The sequence below is a fragment of the Leucopleurus acutus genome (assembly GCF_964270905.1).
Source record: "Leucopleurus acutus genome assembly, chromosome: 9".
Classification (NCBI taxonomy): Eukaryota; Metazoa; Chordata; class Mammalia; order Artiodactyla; family Delphinidae; genus Leucopleurus; species Leucopleurus acutus.
Window position 1 is genome coordinate 19,211,495 of NC_139144.1, and position 19,322 is coordinate 19,230,816.

Below are 19,322 nucleotides of genomic sequence, written 5' to 3' on the forward strand. Positions count from 1 at the left end.
CCCTATGTCAGTTAATCAAGAAACTTGGGAATCATCCTTTAATTCTTGGTTTACCTAATCACCCATCTTTCAGCTTGTCTCTAAGTCCTATACATTATGGTATCTGAATATTTGTCAAATTTGTCACTTCCTTGACAGTCTTACTGCTACTATCTTAGTCTTCATCCTGTCACTTAGGCTGTTAACATAGCACCTTACTGGCCTCTGTGGCTCTATTCCATGGGTGTGTTCATAAATTAGCGTCCTGGGAAAATAGAAGAAGCCCTGATTTTGTAGTGTATGCTAAATTTCATGGTGTAAATACCCTTACCATGGTCAGTTTTTTTTTTGCGGTACGTGGGCCTCTCACTGCTGTGGCCTCTCTCGTTGCGGAGCACAGGCTCCGGATGTGCAGGCCCAGCGGCCATGGTTCACGGGCCCAGCCGCTCCGCGGCATGTGGGATCTTCCTGGACCGGGGCACAAACCCGTGTCCCCTGCATCGGCAGGCGGACTCTCAACCACTGCGCCACCAGGGAAGCCCCCATGGTCAGTTTTAAGATACCTACATGTGATGTCAACTGGCTCACAGAATTCCTGAGAGATTAACAGTTGGCTCTCAGGATCCAATCCGAGCCAGCCCCAGCGCACCACTGCGTGGCTAATCCCTTTTCAGTCATCCTCCATACAGCTGCCAGAAACTGTTCTACAACACAAGTCTAACAGAGCTCTTTCTTGGCTTTAAAACCTTAAATGGGAAATAGTCTGAACATTTTGAATATTTTGCCAGCCTCTTTTCAAACTGCACCCCTACCTTCCTTTGGAACCTCAAATCCTATCATTCTTTACCCTTTCTGCCCAAAACACACTGTGATCTAGACATACTTAAGTCAGTATTATCCTTATTCCTCAAAATATGCCATTACGTTTGCTGCCTCTAAACCTTCCCTCTTGGAATAGCCTTCTCCACTTGTCTGCCTGACAGGATCCTTAATTCTGAGAACTACTTGGCAAACTCGAAGGAAAAGGGGTTCTCAGAATTAAGGCCAAAGTAGCAGTTTCCTTCTTTCACTCCACTACACTTTGAGAGTAGTCAAGAATGAGTCTTTGCTTTTAGCAGAATGATACTTCCAGCTGATACATAGATTAATTCATGCATTCAACCAGTATTGAACACCTGCCATGTGTCAGGCATTGTTCAGGCTCTATGGGTGTGGTAGTACACAAAGCAAACTCATGGAGTGTACATTATAGTGGATATAGACAATTGAAGTTTTCTTATAAGTACTCTATTTTATAGCTTGTTAGTTTCATAATCTCTGTCAAGGCAGTCTTACGTATATCTACCATATGGCTAGGAGATAATTGTTTATACCTACATTGACTTCACTTCTGTGTATCTATTTTTCGTTCATAATTCTCTCCACTTTCCTTTCACCCACAAATTTGTGGATTTCTGTACAGAAAGGTATCTTCTTAACATCTAGCATCACTTCTTGTTTTAAAATTTTTATTTATTTATTTTTTGGCTGTACCGTGTGGCATGCGGGATCTTAGTTCCCTAAGCAGGGATTGAACCTGTGCCCCCTGCAATGGAGGTGCAGATTCTTAACCACTGGACTTCCAGGGAAGTCCCTTTTTTTTCTTTCTCTTACGGGTCTACTTTCAACATGGTTTCTCTTTCCATTTACTTATTTCACCCATAAATCCAAAATTTCAGTAATACCTGTAAGTTTGCATTTGCCTACTTCTATTAAAATTTCAGATTCACTTTATTATAACAGTATTTGTGCATCAGTCTGGAGATGCTGGAGACCATAATTATCAAATACAGTCAGTTTTCCTATTGTCATTGTCAGTGACCTTGTTTTCTTGTGTTAAAAGCTGTGGTTAGTAGTTTTTTTTTTTTTCAATCTTTTACTCAATATTTTCCTTTTGACTCACTGATTAAAAACTAGCTTTTAGGAATATGCATAGTAGTCCAGAGCATGGGCTCTGCAGCTACACTGCCTGGGTTCAAACAGTGAAGTTGCACAAGTTGCATGTCCTGTCTGTGCCTGTCTCTTCACCTGTGAAACGGGGAGAATGATAGTTCCAACAGGATTGTGTGAACATTGAATGAGTTAGTATGTATAAAGTGCTTATATCAGTGCCTGACGCGTAGTAAGTTCTTAGTAAATTTTACCAGTCTCTTCTGCTGTTGCTACCGCCTCTTCTCATTTACAACAGAAAGCCTTTTCAGTACTTTCTGGTGTATAGAAAGACCTCAAAATATGTTAACTATGATTATAATTGTTCTGTTGTTTAATATCTGTGGTTTGGTGCAGTGTAATTAATAAGGAGTTTTTCTTATTTTTTTTCCCAGAGTGTTATAGTGATTTTTTAAATGAAGACTTTGATGTAAAAACTTATACTTCTCGATCTATTCATCAAGCTGTAATTGCTGAACAGCTAGCAAAACTTGCCCAAGGAATCAGTCAGTTGGATAAAGAACTGCACTTACAGGTAATTCCAATTTTCTGGATCATACAATTTATTCAACGCAGAGTGATAATATATCATTTTTATAATCCTTTTATTATTTAATCTAAATGCATATTTACATGAACAAATGTATATTTTTCCAAGTATATCTTTGAAAAGTTTTCTGTAAACTACTTTTTGTTATTTGAAAAATGGATATACCCATCTCTCCAAAACCTTTTATTCATACTTTGTTTTCATCATCTTAACTGATATGGAGAGAGTATAGGTAGGCAAAAAATAGGATGTCTTTGATAAAGATAATAGAAAATAGAATTTTGGAAGCAGAACAGTGTGAATAAGAAAAACTGGGATGTTCCCACCAGCAGTTCACACTTTATGAGCACAAAATGTAATATTTGATGAAATTACAGAAAGTTGATAAATTTGTGGTGGATAGAACACAATGAGGAGAGTTAGGAGATAGGTCCAAATCTCAGTTGTGCTGTTAACTTTCATATCATGTAATGCCTTTGAGTCTTGCTTTTTTTTTTTTTTTAAAAAAGGAAAAAAACCTATGGAATGGGTTGGAGTGAATAAGGGGGAAGAGGAGATTGTAGTAGAAAATCTTGAAGGTTCCTTCCTCTTCTACAATTCTGTGATTTTTATAGGGTGGTTTTATGGTGTACTTTCTAGTGTTGCCTTTCTTTCTGAGTAGGCACTTAAATATTTAAATGAATGAACAAATTGCATGAATAAATGAACTATTTTCCAGGAAACCTAGATCTGGTATAATGAGACATGTTCCCTTAAGTTTTTCGTGTCTTACTTTATCAATTAAAAGAGCAGTTTGGGGCTTCTCTGGTTTCGCAGTGGTTAGGAGTCCGCCTGCGAATGCAGGGGACACGGGTTTGAGCCCTGGTCCAGGAAGATCCCACATGCTGTGGAGCAACAAAGCCTGTGTGCCACAACTACTGAGCCTGCGCTCTAGAGGCCACGAGCCACAACTACTGAGCCCACGTGCTACAACTACTGAAGCCCGCGTGCCTAGAGCCTGTGCTCCGCAACAAGAGAAGCCACCACAATGAGAAGCCTGCACACCGCAACGAAGAGTAGCCCCTGCTTTTCGGAACTAGAGAAAGGCTGTGCGCGGCAATTAAGATCCAGTGCAGCCAAAGATAAAAATAAATAAAAAATAAATAAATTCAGTGGTTGAGAGTCCGCCTGCCAATGCAGGGGACACGGGTTCGTGCCCCAGTCTGGGAAGATCCCACATGCCGCGGAGCAGCTGGGCCCGTGAGCCTGTGTTCTGCAATGAGATAGGCCACAACAGTGAGAGGCCCGCGTACCGCAAAATAAATAAATTTATTTATAAAAAAAAGATAGAAGTATATACTATAGACAGTTCTTAAAAAAAAAAAAGAGCAGCTTAGTTCAGACTGGGGTGACTTTTAAGGTCAGTTTAAAATTCTGATTATATAATTAGAGATCAATACTTATTGAGAAACATTTATAGGACAGTTTTAATTGTCAGGCTTTGCTTTAGGCTGTGCGGATAGAAAAATGAAAACATTTCCTGGCTCTCCAAGTATTCACAGACCAGTGGCAGATACAGACAGAAATAATGACAGGCAAGTGATGCCTTTTTTAAATAGAATAGTACAGAGTGTCTGTGGGAGCAGGGGAAAAACCTAGGCACTTAATTCTGCCTAGGTTTCTCAGGGGGTAGCTTTTTGCAGGAGCCACCTGAAATTCTTTCTGCCTTTTTGTGGTTGGCATTTTCCTTATTCTTTGCATATAGTACCTTCTCTGAAGGAATCAGTAAAAACTTAAAATCTATTTAACATCTCCTAGAGGGGGCAAGTTATGCTTACAGTGGTTCTGGATGTAGGGTGGAGGAAGTCTCTGATTCCTGGTATGAGATCTAAACCTGCTACAATTGTTTTTCTGCAGAAGCAAAATTGGGATAATGCTAACCAAACCAGTAAATAAAATATAATAAAAATAATTTAAAATATCATTGAGATCGGGACTTTCCTGGTGGCGCAGTGGTTGAGAGTCTGCCTGCCGATGCAGGGGACACGAGTTCGTGCCCTGGTCTGGGAAGATCCCACATGCCACGGAGTGGCTGGGCCCGTGAGCCATGGCCGCTGAGCCTGCGCGTCTGGAGCCTGTGCTCCGCAACGGGAGAGGCCACAACAGTGAGAGGCCCGCGTACCGCAAAAAAAAAAAAAAAAAAAAAAAAAAAAAAATATATATATCATTGAGATGATTAAAATTACAAAATGTGTACGGAAGTATGTATTAGTCAGGGCTTTAGTACAGGAAGCAGAAACTGCTCTAGGTATTTAAAGCAGGAAGATATTTAATACAGAGGATTGGATGGACAGCTAATGGAATGAGTTGAAGGATCTACCACAGGCGCAACACAGAGACCTGGAAGCTCCTGCTGTTACCTCCCATGCCACTGCTAAAGTTCAGCTTCTGGGTGCTTGGTAACTGAACTCTGGAATGATCTATAGGGCTATCTCAACTGTCTCTAAATCCTCAGGTCTCAGGACTTTGCTTACTAGCTGAAACAGTAATGGGAAGATAGTTTTCCTCTTTCTTCTGTCTTCTAAATCTGTTGGAAAGGGGAGTCTATGAAATTGTAGTTTTAGGCTTTTCAACCTTTCCAGAGTATCACAAGGGACAAAGAATAGAGAATTAGAAAAATATTCATCTTGTTAGGATGGACACATTAATGACCATATCAGTGGACTGGGGAGAACTCAGATGTCTTCTGGATAAGAGACATAGGAGTCCAAAAGTAACACTTATTTTAGATATGTGATAGAGGAACTTGGTAGAATGACAAGTGACGTGTGAAACAGGACAAAGTAGAGGATTTAGGCATTCCATTGAATGAATCTTTGCTGATTAGGAGCTTCATTTTACAGTCTAGACATGAAACTTCTTATTCATTGTAATAAAGGGTACAAAATAATAAGGATTCCTGCATTGTTCTAAAGATTTGCTTGATTTCTTGGTGTTTCTAGGACTCTCTTGTGTGTAGCCTTAAACTCTTAACTTTTATGGGTTTTTTTTGATATGACTATTCACACTGCCCTAATTTTCTTAAAAATACCAGTCTTCTGCAGGGAAGAGGATTTGCTGTGACATTAGGAAGCTGGAAGCAGAGAGATGTTTAGGGAGGCGCTGACTCTGCTTTATCTTTCCAAATTAGAATGTGGTCTTGATGCTGAATTAAATGCAAGAACTAAAAGAACCGATGTTTGAAAACACTCTTTAAAAGGGAAGCGTGTATTAATTAGCATGGCAAGAATTAGCTGGTTTTTGTTTTTCAGTTTGGGCACAACTCCTCCTGCACATCCACCTAGGAAACCACGGGGCTAATGAAAAGACATCTTTGGCTCTGTGTTGAGCTATAGCGTGTTTGTGTTCCCACCAGTCATTCAGCTGAAACATACCTTTATAACGTGTATTTTTTGTATCAGCATTTTCCCACTTTCCATAAAGAGAGAGCCCTTCAATTCTACTTTGTGGTTACAAATTAAAATACTTAATACTTGGAGTGCTGATTATTCATTCTTGATTTTCAGGTTGTTGCAAGACATGAAGATTTATTGGCACAAGCAACTGGGATTGAGTCTTTGGAAGGTATAGTTCCATTAACTATTATACATTGTACAGAGCTAGCCCAGGGCTTGGAAACTTCTTCTGTGAAGGGTCAGAAAGTAAATAGTTTAGACTTTGCAGGCCATACTGTCTCTGTTGCAACTACTAAACTCTGCTGTTACAGGGTGAAAGCAGCCAGGTAATATGGAAACGAATGTGTGTGGCTGTGTTCCAACAAAACTTTAATAAAACTTTGCTGACCCCTGAGCTAAACTCTCTGGGTTTAAATCCTTGCTTTCCCACCTACTAGAAGTGTGACTTTGGACAACTTACTTAACCTTTCTGTGCCTCAGTTTTATCTATAAAGGAGGAGTATTAATATGTACTAATATGTTATTTAGAGGATTAAATGAGTTAACAAAATGCTTTGAACAATTCCTGGCACATATTTAGTGCTTTTATAACTGTTAGTTAATTAAAACAAATAAGCAGGAGAATTCCAGTGGTTACAGTGGTTAGGACTCCGCACTTTCACTGCTGTGGGCGCACATTCAATCCCTGGTTGGGGAACTAGGATCCAGCAAGCCGCGTGGCGTGGACAAAAAAAAAGAAACAAAAACAAAATCAGCTCCACTAAAGTAGTGGAAATAAGCTTGAATTCTTTCCTATTTCTTTGAAATGCTTTTCAAAAATGAAAGTATAGTAGAATGATAATACATTGGATTTTTATTATGAACTCTCTTATTTTCGTTTGACCACCTCTTTTATGAATTTGTCATTCTCTCTATATTAAATTAAACTACATCTCATAAATATGAAATGTTAATATTGTATTTTCCATTATCACTTGTGTTGTGATTACTATTAATCATTGCACATCAAAAGAAAGCTAAGTGATTTTTCCCTATGTTGATGAAATTCTTAAGGAAGAAGGATATTGCTTTCTGTGATGCAATATTCTTTAATGCGTCCTCTAGTATTTCTTATGTGTACTCAAAGATGTTATTTTCAGCATGTGCACTGTTTCTAAGGCATCCTGATGAAGAACATAGTATTTTGGAGATAACAGTTTGTTATTTGAATATTTAGGATAGATATCAGACTATGTTCATGGGAAAATTAAGAGGCTCTAGGTACTGACTTATTATGGAAAATTAATTTTCTTTAATCTCATAATATTTTTATATGTTTCTGGAAGCAAGTAAATAATACCTTGTTTTTAATGGTAATTTTTGTAAACGAATAAAGGTTTTTTTCCTTTATAGAAACCCATAGGGATGTCATGGTAGTACGTTGATTTTGAGTATATATAGGTGTAGATGAATCATCACAACAGAAATACTTCTCATTGTGGTTTTTTTTTTCTTTTTCTTTTTTTAAAATTGGCCACACCACATGGCTTGCAGGATCTTAGTTCCCCAACCAGGGATTGAACCTGGGCCACCACAGTGAAAGTGCCGAGTCCTAACCACTGGGCAGCCAGGGAATTCCCTATGTGTGTTTAGTTCTATAGTGTGCTGATTTTCCCCAGAGTGCTTTTCAGTGTTTAAAACATTTAAAATATGCTGTTAGACTGAGTTAGAATGACTATCCATTGGGTGACTGTGTACAGTACAAAGGCTGACTTCTCTGAATTCCTATGATAATCTAAGAATATTCTCCAGATTATTTGAACATAAGTCAAAGTATGAATCAGTTAGTATTCATTTTAGCATGATGTGTATTTCTAATCATTTATTAAACTTTTTGAGATGTATGTTATGTATTTGAAAATGTATTACCCCAACTTCTACTTCATCTACTTTTTCTCCTATATATGTAAAATTTTGGCCATATAATTCATTTGGAGATATATTTATTTAGCCTATTTTATTAAAATTTACTCTCTCTTCATTTTTTGTTTATTTATGCATTTAAATTTTAATTGAGAATTTGTTAGATTCCAGGCAGCTGTAACAATATACAGAGTCCCTGTCCTTATGGAGTTTGGAGGTATATTTAATTAAGCCTATTTTATTAAAAAGAGATAGCCTAATTTCTTCATTTTTTTGCTCACTCAGTCGAATAGTAATTGAGAACTTGTTAGATACCAGGCACCTGTGAAAATAGAGTCACTGTTCTCATGATATTTATGTTCTAGGTAGGGAATTAGACCAAAAAAAAAATGTGTAAGTAGGGAACTTCAGGTACTTTTAAGTCCTAAAAGAAAATAAAATAGATGATGAGGTAGAAGAATGGGAGTTCCTTACTAGCTAGGATGGGCAGGAGATGCTTCTTTGAGAAGATGACATTTGAACTGAGATCTGAATGATGAGAAAGAGCTACCACATGACTGTCTGGGGAGGAGAGTGTGGTAAGCTGAGGGACCAATAAATGGAATTAGCGTGGCATGTTTGAAGGGCAGAAAGAAAAGGCTAGTATGACTAGAGTTTAGTGAATGAGGGAAAGAATTGTAGATGAGGTTCTTGGGAAGGAATTTTGATTTTCATTCTAAATGCAATGGTAAACAATTGGAGGGTTTTAATTAGAGATGTTACGTGATTAATGCTCTAAAAAGTTTTCTCTGGTGGCTCTATAGGAAGGCAAGAGTAGAATCTGGGGTACCAATTTAGAAGCTATTAGAGTAGTAGACGTTGATCGTGCCTTGAATTAGTGGTGGATATAAAGAGAGAGAAGTGAATGGGATAAAATGGGGGTAGAGCTGATAGGATTTGTTGATGGGAAATGAAAAGTCTGAGGGAAAAAAGTCACCAACAGTGATTCCTAAGATTTAAGTCTGAAAAATTGGATAGATGATGGTATGAGTAACTGAGATGCGTCACACTGGAGAGGATCATGGTGGGGCAGAAGTTATCTTGTTGGGTGTCTTAAATTTGTCATAAGAGAGTTCAGGGCTAGAGATTTGTGTGTGTGTGTGTGTGTGTATAGATAGGCAGGTATAAAGAAAATCTATATAGATGTATGTACATATGTGTGTATATAAAATCAGTATTTTATTGAACAGATAGTGTTTAAAACATTGGGATTGAATGAAATCCCTAAGAGAGATTCTAGATGGAGAAGAGAAAATGGCTGAGGATCAAATCTTGGAGTACTCCAGCATGTAGAGATCCAACAGAGAAGGAGTGGGAGCAACTCATGCCATCAGAGGGAGCCCACGAGGGTGATGACTTGGAAGCCTAGAGAAAAAAATGTTTTAGGGAGGGAGTGGTTCAACATGTCATGCATTTCTGAGAGTTAGAACAAGATCAAGACAGAACTGACAATAGAATTCGGCACCTTGGAGATTTCTGGTGACGTTGACAAGGTCTGTTTTGGTGGCATATGTGTGAAAGGTGTTGCGAGTGGGTTGTGGAGAGAATAAGATGTGAGGAAGTGATGATAGCAAGGAAAGCCAGTTCATTCTTGGAGGTTTAAGGTCAGTGAACCATAATACCGGCAGAAATCCTTGGGTCCAGAAAGGATTCTGTTGGACTGAGCCATATTAAAACATTTGTATGCAGATAGGAGTATTAATTAATTCTGAAATTACTTCATCTAATATGACAACATTCTATACTTAAATTTATTTAGAATACTATGTTTCAAAACTACAGCTATGCCAGTTGAATATAGAAACTGAATTTTAAAGAATATAGTTCAAAATAATTAAATCTGTAATATTGGAAAGCCCATTTTTAGGCATATAAAAAAGTAAAATTTCAGATCTGTCTTCCTGAAAATAATTTTACAATTTTATAAACAGTTCTTCATCATGTTATGTAAGTAGAGAGTAAAGGCAATAATATACTTGCTGTCCATATTTATTATTTATCTAGCATTGGGGGTTAGAGAGAGTATACCAGGAGGAGAGTACCTCATTTCCAGATCGTTCAGGGCCTTGTAGACCAAGCTGTGGACTTCAGTTTTAACATAGGAGCAAAGGGGAGACTGGGGAAGGGTTTTAGCAGATGAGTGTTATAATTTGCACTTCCAAAGATCACTCAGGCTTTTTTTTTTTAATATAATTTTTAAAATAAGTTTCTTTATTTTTTGGCTGTGTTTAGTTTTTATTGCTGGGCGTGGGCTTTCTCTAGTTGAGGCGAGCAGGGGCTACTCTTCATTGCGGTGCGTGGGCTTCTCGTTGCGGTGGCTTCTCTTCTTACGGAGCAGGGGCTCTAGGCGTGTGGGCTTCAGTAGTTGTGGCTCACGGGCTCAGTAGTTGCAGCTCGCGGGCTTTGGAGTACAGGCTCAGTAGTTGTGGTACACGGGCTTAGTTCCTCTGCAGCATGTGGGATCTTCGTGGACCAGGGCTTGAACCGTGTCCCCTGCACTGGCAGGTGGATTCTTAACTACTGCGCCACCAGCGAAGTCCCACGCTTCTTCTTTTGTAATTGTAGTACAGTACACATTAACATGAAATTTACCACTTTAACCATTTTAAACTATATAACTTAGTGCTGTTAATTACATTTACAGTGTTGTGCAACCATCACTATCCAGTTCCAGAACTCTTTCATGACCTCAAATGGAGACCCTGTACCCATTAAGCCGTCACTCCCCATTCCTTGTCAGACTTCTTTAGTGGAGCAAGGTTAGGATGGGGAAGACTAGTTAGAGGTTTTTGCAGTAGTCTAGGTAAAAGATACTGGTTGGATTATGATGATGGCAGAAAAATATGGAAAAATTTCTCTATTTTTTTCTTTTAACTTTTTACCCAATTTGAACCCTCGTAAATTTGTAAAGTAATGTAAGCTGTTATGTTTTCCTAGGTGTCCTTCAGATGATGCAGACAAGAATTGGGGCTTTACAGGGAGCTGTTGATAGGTACTGTTGTTCATTTTGTAAATGAATGAAATGGAAAGATTTTTATCCATTGATAGTTTGAAGATGATTTTGTCACTCCTCTTTCTGTTTTTCCTTTAGGATGAAAGCAAAAATTGTTGAGCCATACAATAAAATAGTAGCCCGTACTGCTCAACTAGCAAGACTTCAGGTAGGTCCTCACTTGTCATTTCTTTGTACTTTTACTTCATTTTGTCTTTATAAGCAAGCAAATTTCAAGAAAATGAATTCTGAGGAAGTAAGAGAATATGAGAGAAAACGGGAAAAATACTAAAGAGCTTTAAAAGAAAATATTCAGTTTAAAAAATAAAAATCTAAACTACTATTAAAGTGAATTATTTTCACTCTTATTATATCAGTGTATTACTAACTTTTTAGAGTTCAAAATTATTTCTCTTAATAAAGAACAGGAAGAAACCTTTTATCCTTACAGTTTGCTATGATCCAATGTAAGGAACCCAAACCTATAACTTCTGTAATACAGCGGTCCCCAACCTTTTTGGCACCAGAGACCGGTTTCGTGGAAGACAGTTTTTCCGTGGACCGGGGAGGTGGGGGTGGGGGGATGGTTTCACATGATTCAAGCACATTATGTTTATTGTGCACTTTATTTCTGCTATTGTTACATTGTACTATATAATGAAATGATTATACAACTCATCATAATACAGGATCTGTGGGAGCTCTGAGCTTGTTTGCCTGCAACTAGTTGGTCCCATCTGGGGGTGATGGGAGACAGTGACACCTGAAGTGTGTGGCTTATGTCTAGTCTACTCTGTAGTCTTGTTTTGATTGCTGTCACTGCAGAAAACCCTACTTCACAAAGATAGGATGTTGGAAACAGAAACAGGCTTTTCAGTGCTTTCGTGGCAATCTCAGGATATCCCACCTCGACTTTAATCCAGAATGTATGGAGATTTGAAGTTGTCTCAAGCATACTTTTAAGGCCACCGTCATTTACAATCTCAAGCAGTTGATCCTCTTCTAGCACAAAGTCGATTCACTGGACTTAATTCACAAATGGGTCGCAGATCCACTCCTTCCCAGTTCGGGGGTCTTTTGTGGCTGGGAAGTAATGCTCAAACTCTTTTGAAAGCTGAGATGGGTGATCATGCACCAGCTGGGGGGAAGAAGGCCCTGGCTCAGCCTCTTTCAAAATCTCTGCTAATATTTGAAACATGTCAAAAATCCTAGTGTTCACTCATTGCCCCCATAATTCCAGTTTGGCTTTGAATGCAGCCATTTTATCTGCCAACTTGAACACAGTGGTTGTTCTCCCCTGAAGTGACCGATTGAGTTTGTTGAGCAGGTTGAATATGTCACACAAGTAAGCAAGTTTTGTGACCCCATTCTGTGGCACTGAAATGTGCTGCCAGGGGGGACTGTTTTTCTAAAAGAAATCTCTGGAGTGGCTCTCATAACTCAGAAACTCTGGCTAGTGATCTACCTTTAGAAAGCCATCTCACTTCTGTGTATAAGAGAAGACATGTGTGCTCTGTGTCCATCTCCTCACAGAGCTGCGTGAGCAGACGTGAGTTAAGGGCATGTATTTTAATATGGTTGATAATTTTAATCACATCCTGCAAAACGTTAAGTTCAGGTGACATTTTTCAGCTAGCCAGCATTTCCCTATGGATGACACAGTGTGTAGACTCACATTCAGAAGCAACCTCTTTGACCCAAGTAGTGAAACCAGAAAGCCATCCAGTCATGGCAGCCGCTCTGTCTGTGCATATATCGACACAAAAATGACCAATTCACTTCTCCTGATATGTAATCATTCAAAGACTTGAAGAGTTCTGCAGCTATTGTGTTGGTTGTCAACAAAAGTGCACATAACATAACCTCATGCACATCCTCCTGAAAGACATAACGCACAAAAACAAGCATTGTTGCCTTGTTGTCAACACCAGCAGACTCATCAACCTGGATTGCATACCATGGTGACTCATTAATCCTCTCTAACAATTGTGCCTCAGTATCCTCTGCTATTTCATCAATTCGTCTAGTTATGGTACTAGCCAAAAGAGGAACACGTGCCACGTTTTGAACTGCAGCCTCTCCTAAAAGTTCATGACAGATGTCCTTAGCAGCAGGCAGGCTCAACTCTTCACCAGTGGTAAAGGGCTTTTTCTTAAAGATTTATTTATTTATTATTTATTTAGTTTATTTTTGGCTGCGTCGGGTCTTAGTCGCGGCACGCAGGATCTTCATTGAGGTACGCGGGATCTTTCATTGCAGCGCGCCGGCTCTTTGTTGCAATGCACAGGTTTCTCTCTAGTTGTGGCGTGCGGGTTTTCTATTCTCTAGCTGTGGCGCGCAGGCTCCAGGGCGTGTGGGCTCTGTAGTTTGCGGCACATAGGCTCTCTAGTTGAGGCGCGCAAGCTCAGTACTTGCAGTGTGCGGGCTTAGTTGCCCTGCAGCATACGGGATCTCAGTTCCCCGACCAGGGATCGAACCCGTGTCCCCTGCATTGTAAGGTGGATTCTTTACCACTGGACTGCCAGGGAAGCCCAGTAAAGGGCTTCTTCTTAGAGTCTTCTGCTGTCTCATCATTGGGTTTTTCCCCCCTTTCAAAAACGCTCTCCAGCGACATTTGTTTTTTCCTCATTTTGGCTAGGGTTAGCTTGTGGGCTTACCCACACTGTGACTGAGAGAAGTGCACAGTGCAGGAAAGAGGTGCGGACAGAAGTGGTAAATAAAATAATGGGCAGGCCATGCGCAGACTGAAATAAGTGTCAGTTTCTGACTTAAAGCCTGCCACCACATGCAGTTGTACAATTGAAGTACATCAACTCACTTGCCACTGTAAAGCCTGCCACCAGATGCAGCTTAATTGTCACTTTCCACTCACTGGTAGAGTTTTGATATGAGTCTGCAAGCAGTTGATTTATTACGGTCTCTGTGTAGTCAAACCTCTCTGTTAATGATAATCTGTATTTGCAGCCACTCCCCAGAGCTAGCATCACTGCGTCAGCTCCACTACAGGTCATCAGGCATTAGATTCTCATAAGGAGTGCACAGCCTAGATCCCTCACATGCGCAGTTCACAGCAGGGTTTGTGCTCCTATGAGAATCTGATGCTGCCACTGATCTGACAGGAGGCGGAGCTCAGGTGGCAATGTGAGCGATGGGGAGCAGCTGTAAATACAGATGAAGCTTCGCTCACTCACCCACCGCTCACCTCCTGCTGTGTGGCCCGGTTCCTAACAGGCCACGGACCGGTTCCGGTTTTAATCTTTGCTATTTCTGGGTCAGTTTTTGTCAATTAACCTTTCTTCTTGTTACGGGTTTTATTTTTATGCTTCTTTTCATGCTTGGTAATTTTTGATTTTATACTGGAAAGGTGTGTTTTGTGTTCAGGGGTCTGGATTTTAAAAAATTTCCTTGAAATGGTGTTGGACTTTATTCTTGTTCACAGTTAAGTTACTTGAAATTAGTCTGATCTTTTTGAGGATTGGTTTTAAATATTTATTTATTTATTTAGCTGCATTGGGTCTTAGTTGCGGCTTTCAGGATCTTTGCGGCACGTGGGATCTTTGCTGCAGCATGAGGGACCTTTTGCTGCGGTGTGCGGGCTTCTCTCTAGTTGTGGTGCATAGGCTCAGTAGTTGCAGCACGTGGGCTCTCTAGTTGTGGCACGCAGGCTTAGTTGCCCCCTGGCATGTGGGATCTTAGTTTCCTGACCAGGGATCGAACTCAAGTCCCCTGCATTGGAAGGAGGATTCTTAACCACTGGACCACCAGGGAAGTCCCCAAGGATTGGTTTTAAATCTTTGTTAGTGCAGGCTCAGAGCATCCTTTAGCCTAGCGGTAGTTTAGCCATGTTTACTACTAGGTCTTGCCACTATGAGCTCTGTGCATTGTTTCAGTGTTTCTTTCCTTGTGTTTCCTCTTACACATGCACAAATTGGCACTTAGCCAGAGACTTGAGGCCATCTTTCTGCACATCTCCCCAACCTCTCCTTCCTGGCCAGTTCTCTGCCCATAGACTCTAGCTCCTTTTGGCTTTCCTGAAATCTGATCTGTTTCCACACTTCAGAGAGACTGTCATGTTCTGTTTGCCTTTGCTCTGCTTCAGCTAGAAAATTGTCTTCCGGCAGTAAATTGGGATAGTTGTTAAGCTCATTTTCTTTATTTTCTTTCTCCTGTGCTATTTTTCAGTATCTGTTGTCTGAAAATTTTATTTCATGTATTTTGTTCAGTTTTCTAGTTGTTTAAGATGGGAGGGTAAATTCTGCCCTATTATTCCATCATTGTTAGAAGTAGAAATTGCCTTCATTAAAAAAAATTGAATTATAAGTCACATACTATAAAATTCACCACTTTAAAGTACACGTTTAAGTGTTAACTGAGTGGTTTTTACTATATTCACAGGGTTGTGCAATCATCACTGCTGTCTAATGCCAAAACATTTTCATTACTCCAGAAAGAAACCTTAGGCTCAGTAGTAATCACTCCTCCTACCCCCTTACCCCTTGCCCCTCCCCAGCTTTCTAATCTGCTGTCTGTCTGTGGATTTGCCTATGCTGGATATTTCATATAAATGCGTCATACATTGTGTGGCATTATTTTGTCTGGCTTCTTTCACTTACTATAATGTTTTCAAGGTTTATCCATGTTGTAGCATGTGTCAGTACTTCATTCCTTTTTATGACCAAATAATATTCCATTGTACGGATATACCACATTTTTGTTTATCCATTTATTTTGCTTGCCTATCAGTTGATAGATACTTGTTTCCGCTTACTGGCTATTATGAATAAAAACTGTTACAAACATTTGTGTACAAGTTTTTGTGTGACGTGTTTTTTTCGGTTATCTTGGGTATATACCTGAGAATATATATGCTAAGTCATATGCTAACTCTGTGTTTAACATTTTGACGTATCGAATCAATATATGAACACCTTAAACTTAAACAATGTTCTATGTGAATTATATTTCAACAGAGCTGGAAAAAACTTTTTGAGGAGTGCCAAACTGTTTTCCAAAGCAGCTGTACCATTTTACATTCCTATCAGCTATATATGAGGGTTTCAATTTCTTTCTCACCAAGACTTGTTTTCTTTTTAATATAGCCATCCTATTGGTTATGAAGTACTATCTTGTTGTTTTGATATGAATTTCCCCAATGACTAATGATACTGAGCATCTTTTATTGTGCCTATTGGCCATTTGTATATATTCTCTGGAGAAATGTCTATTCATATCTTTTGCTCATTTTTAAAATGAATTATTTGTCTATTCCCTCTTTCCCTCCCTTCCTTGGCATATTGTGTTCTGGCTTCCAATTTAGTTGTTGAGAAGCTGTCATTCTGACCTGGTCTTTTGAAGGTAATCTGCAGGTTTCCTCTGGTTTCTTTTTTAAAAATTATTTATTTACTTATTTTAACATCTTTATTGGAGTATAATTGCTTTACATTGTTGTGTTAGTTGCTGCTGTATAACAGTGAATCAGGTATACATATACATAATATCCCTATATCCCCTCCCTCTTGCATCTCCCTCCCACCCTTGCTATCCCACCCCTGTAGGTGGTCACAAAGCACGAGCTGATCACCCTGTGCTATGTGGCTGCTTCCCACTAGCTATCTATTTTACATTTGGTAGTGTATATATGTCAATGCCACTCTCTTACTTCGTCTCAGCTTATGCTTCCCCCTCACTGTGTTCTCATGTCCGTTCTCTATGTCTGCATCTTTATTCCTGTACTGCCCCTAGGTTCTTCAAAACCATTTTTTTTCTTTTTTTAGATTCCATATATATGTGTTAGCATATGATATTTGTTTTTCTCTTTGATTTCCTTCAGTTTCAGAATGGTTTCTTTTTATTCATTTCATGTGCAATTTGTTTTTCTTCTTCCATCTGTGAGTTTATCTCTTTCATCATTTCTGAGCTGTGCTTTCTTCAAGTATGTATCATTCTCTCTCTCCTTTGTCTTCGATTCTGATTAAATGTACACTCAACTTTCTTTATCATCTAAGTCACTTACCCTCTTTTCCTTACTTTACATTTTTTTTCCTTTCCTTGCTGTTCTCTGGAGTTTTTTCTGATTGGTTATCTACTTCATTAATTTATTCCTGACCACTTCCTGGGGTTAAAATAGTCTATTATTATTTTGCTAAGTTTTGGTTATTGTATGTTTTATTTTTAGAAGTTCTATGTTTCTTTTCCTAAAGTGCTATATGACCTATTTCTTGTTCCCTGATTTTGATTTCTTTGAATATATTCTGCTGAAGTATTCTATTGCCTTACTCTGGTAGGTATAGTATTTGTAGTCTTTGTGGGTATGTTTATCTTGGTGGTGCTGGTTCTGTCTAATGGAGTCCAGTTTTCCTGGGTGCCTGGTTATTTTTTGCTGTGTGTTGGACGTTTTATTTGAAAAGTTATTTTTTAGAATATTTGAGTCCTTCAGAGAGGATTTGTTTTGTTTTTCTATGGCAGCAGAAATCGTTACCAGTCCAAGAACAACATTAAATTAATCAATTTTAACTCTCCTCCTCCACTTTGTCTCAGAGGCTATCAAAATGCAGGATCTAATTTTCCAGGACTAGCAAGTGATCTCAGATTACAAGTGGATTTGCTTCCTTTCTCTTGGGGTTCACTGTGCTTTACTCTTGGCTTGGTGTTTGTATCCATACTATCATTTCTTTGATGCTTTTGAGACATTTTTACATTTTATACAACAGTTTTAGTTCTTAATGGTAAGCTAAAAACATAGTCTGCCATTATTTTATTATTATTAATTAACTAATTAATTTTTTGTCTGCGTTGGGTCTTCATTGCTGCGCGCGGGCTTTCTCTAGTTGTGGCAAGCGGGGGCTACTCTTCATTGCAGTGTGTGGGCATCTCATTGCGGTGGCTTCTCTTGTTGCGGAGCACGGGCTCCAGGCGCGCGGGCCTCAGTAGTTGTGGCATGCAGGCTCAGTAGTTGGGGCTCGTGGGCTCTACAGCACAGGCTCAGTAGTTGTGGCGCATGGGCCCAGTTGCTCCATTACATGTGGGATCCTCCCGGACTGAGGCTCAAACCCATGTCACCTGCACTGGCAGGCGGGTCCTTAACCACTGCACCACCAGGGAAGTCCTAGTCTGCCATTATTGAAAATAAGAAACTTACGTGTCTTCTCTTTTTTATAAAATAAACATCAGATTATTTTTTTCCCCCGATAAAATTATTCAGTACTTCCTTAACACAAAAGAGAATGAAGTCTTAAATCCGAAATGTGGCATGTAAGTCCCTTCATGTTATTGCCTCTACTTGCTTTTTATCAACTTTACCTTTTGTCATTCTAAAAAAATTTATTATGGATACTAATCACACTGAACTACTTACTGTTCCTAAGTGTGCTGGAGATTCTCACATTCATTCCTTTGCACATTTTTTTCCCTAACTCAGAATGTTCTAGTCACTCAGCAGATTCTAGTCAACTCGTCTGTGAAGTCCTCTCCTGCCCTTCTGACAGAGCAGAATATTTACTTAATTTACTTTATTTTATTTTTTTGGTCGCAGTGTGCAGCATGTGGGATCTTAGTTCCCCGACCATGGGTCAAACGCGTGCCCCCTGCATGGGAAGCGTGGCGTTTTAACCACTGGACTGCCCGGGAAGTCCCAGAATGTTTATTTTTTCATTTTTTCATTTTTTTAATATCCTGTACATGTTTCCATTATAATACTTTCTACATAGTTTTTCCCTTCCTCATACTCTCCTATAAGACTAAGCTCCTTGAAGTCTATGATAATATTTTAATATTTGAATGTCTAGCCTTAGCATAGTGTTATGTACCATATTAAATGCTTAAGAAATGAGTTAAATAATTTGTTCCTTGGTCTGTGCCTTAGTTGTAATGTTTTTAAAAAATATGTAGCATATGTGACTCAACATATATAATACTAAAAAATTTTAATGGACTTATAAATGTCTCCTATAACAATCTGAGAAATATAGCATGTGAGAAGAGTTTGAATGTCAGTCTTTTTCAGAAGGATGAGAGATACAGGTTATTTCAGAGATAACCACTTAAGGGTATGTGGGGCAGTGAGGATACATAGAAACCTGTCTTAACAGTCAGAGAGGTATCGTGGGACAGTGGAATATGGCTTGGCCTACAATAATATCCTAACAATCACCCTTTCCTATAACTCAGGTCCTGCATCTCTGTCTGCTACTTTTTCTTACTGCCACTATGGATTAACCCTCATTCTCCTTTTCACTTGCTCCTTGTTTCACTCTTGGCTTTTTTGTCTCAAGGCTTCTGCTCTATCCTGTACACCCACTTTCCTAAAGAGAACAGTGTCTGTTTGTAGCAGTTTTGGGCAGTTCTTGCATGAGACAGTGTGATAGGTCACTGGTGATAAACTTTGTGGCATAGCATTGAGCTGGCATTGTTTCTCTGATCTAGTCGGCTGTGGCTAAGGTCACAAGGTCATATGACCTGA

At 39.2% G+C, this 19,322-nt stretch overlaps 1 protein-coding gene across 3 annotated transcripts in view; it reads left to right on the plus strand.

Annotated features, from left to right (window-relative positions):
- The window catches only part of COG5 (component of oligomeric golgi complex 5), a 282,510-nt gene that overhangs the window by 3,059 nt on the left and 260,129 nt on the right, over window positions 1-19,322 (plus strand). For all 3 annotated transcript variants that reach the window (XM_082846505.1, XM_082846504.1, XM_082846506.1), the window contains exons 2-5: window positions 2,343-2,482; window positions 6,043-6,100; window positions 10,810-10,864; window positions 10,964-11,033. In XM_082846505.1, coding sequence (XP_082702631.1) covers window positions 2,343-2,482; window positions 6,043-6,100; window positions 10,810-10,864; window positions 10,964-11,033 — 323 coding nt within the window. The remainder of the gene's footprint in view (window positions 1-2,342; window positions 2,483-6,042; window positions 6,101-10,809; window positions 10,865-10,963; window positions 11,034-19,322) is intronic.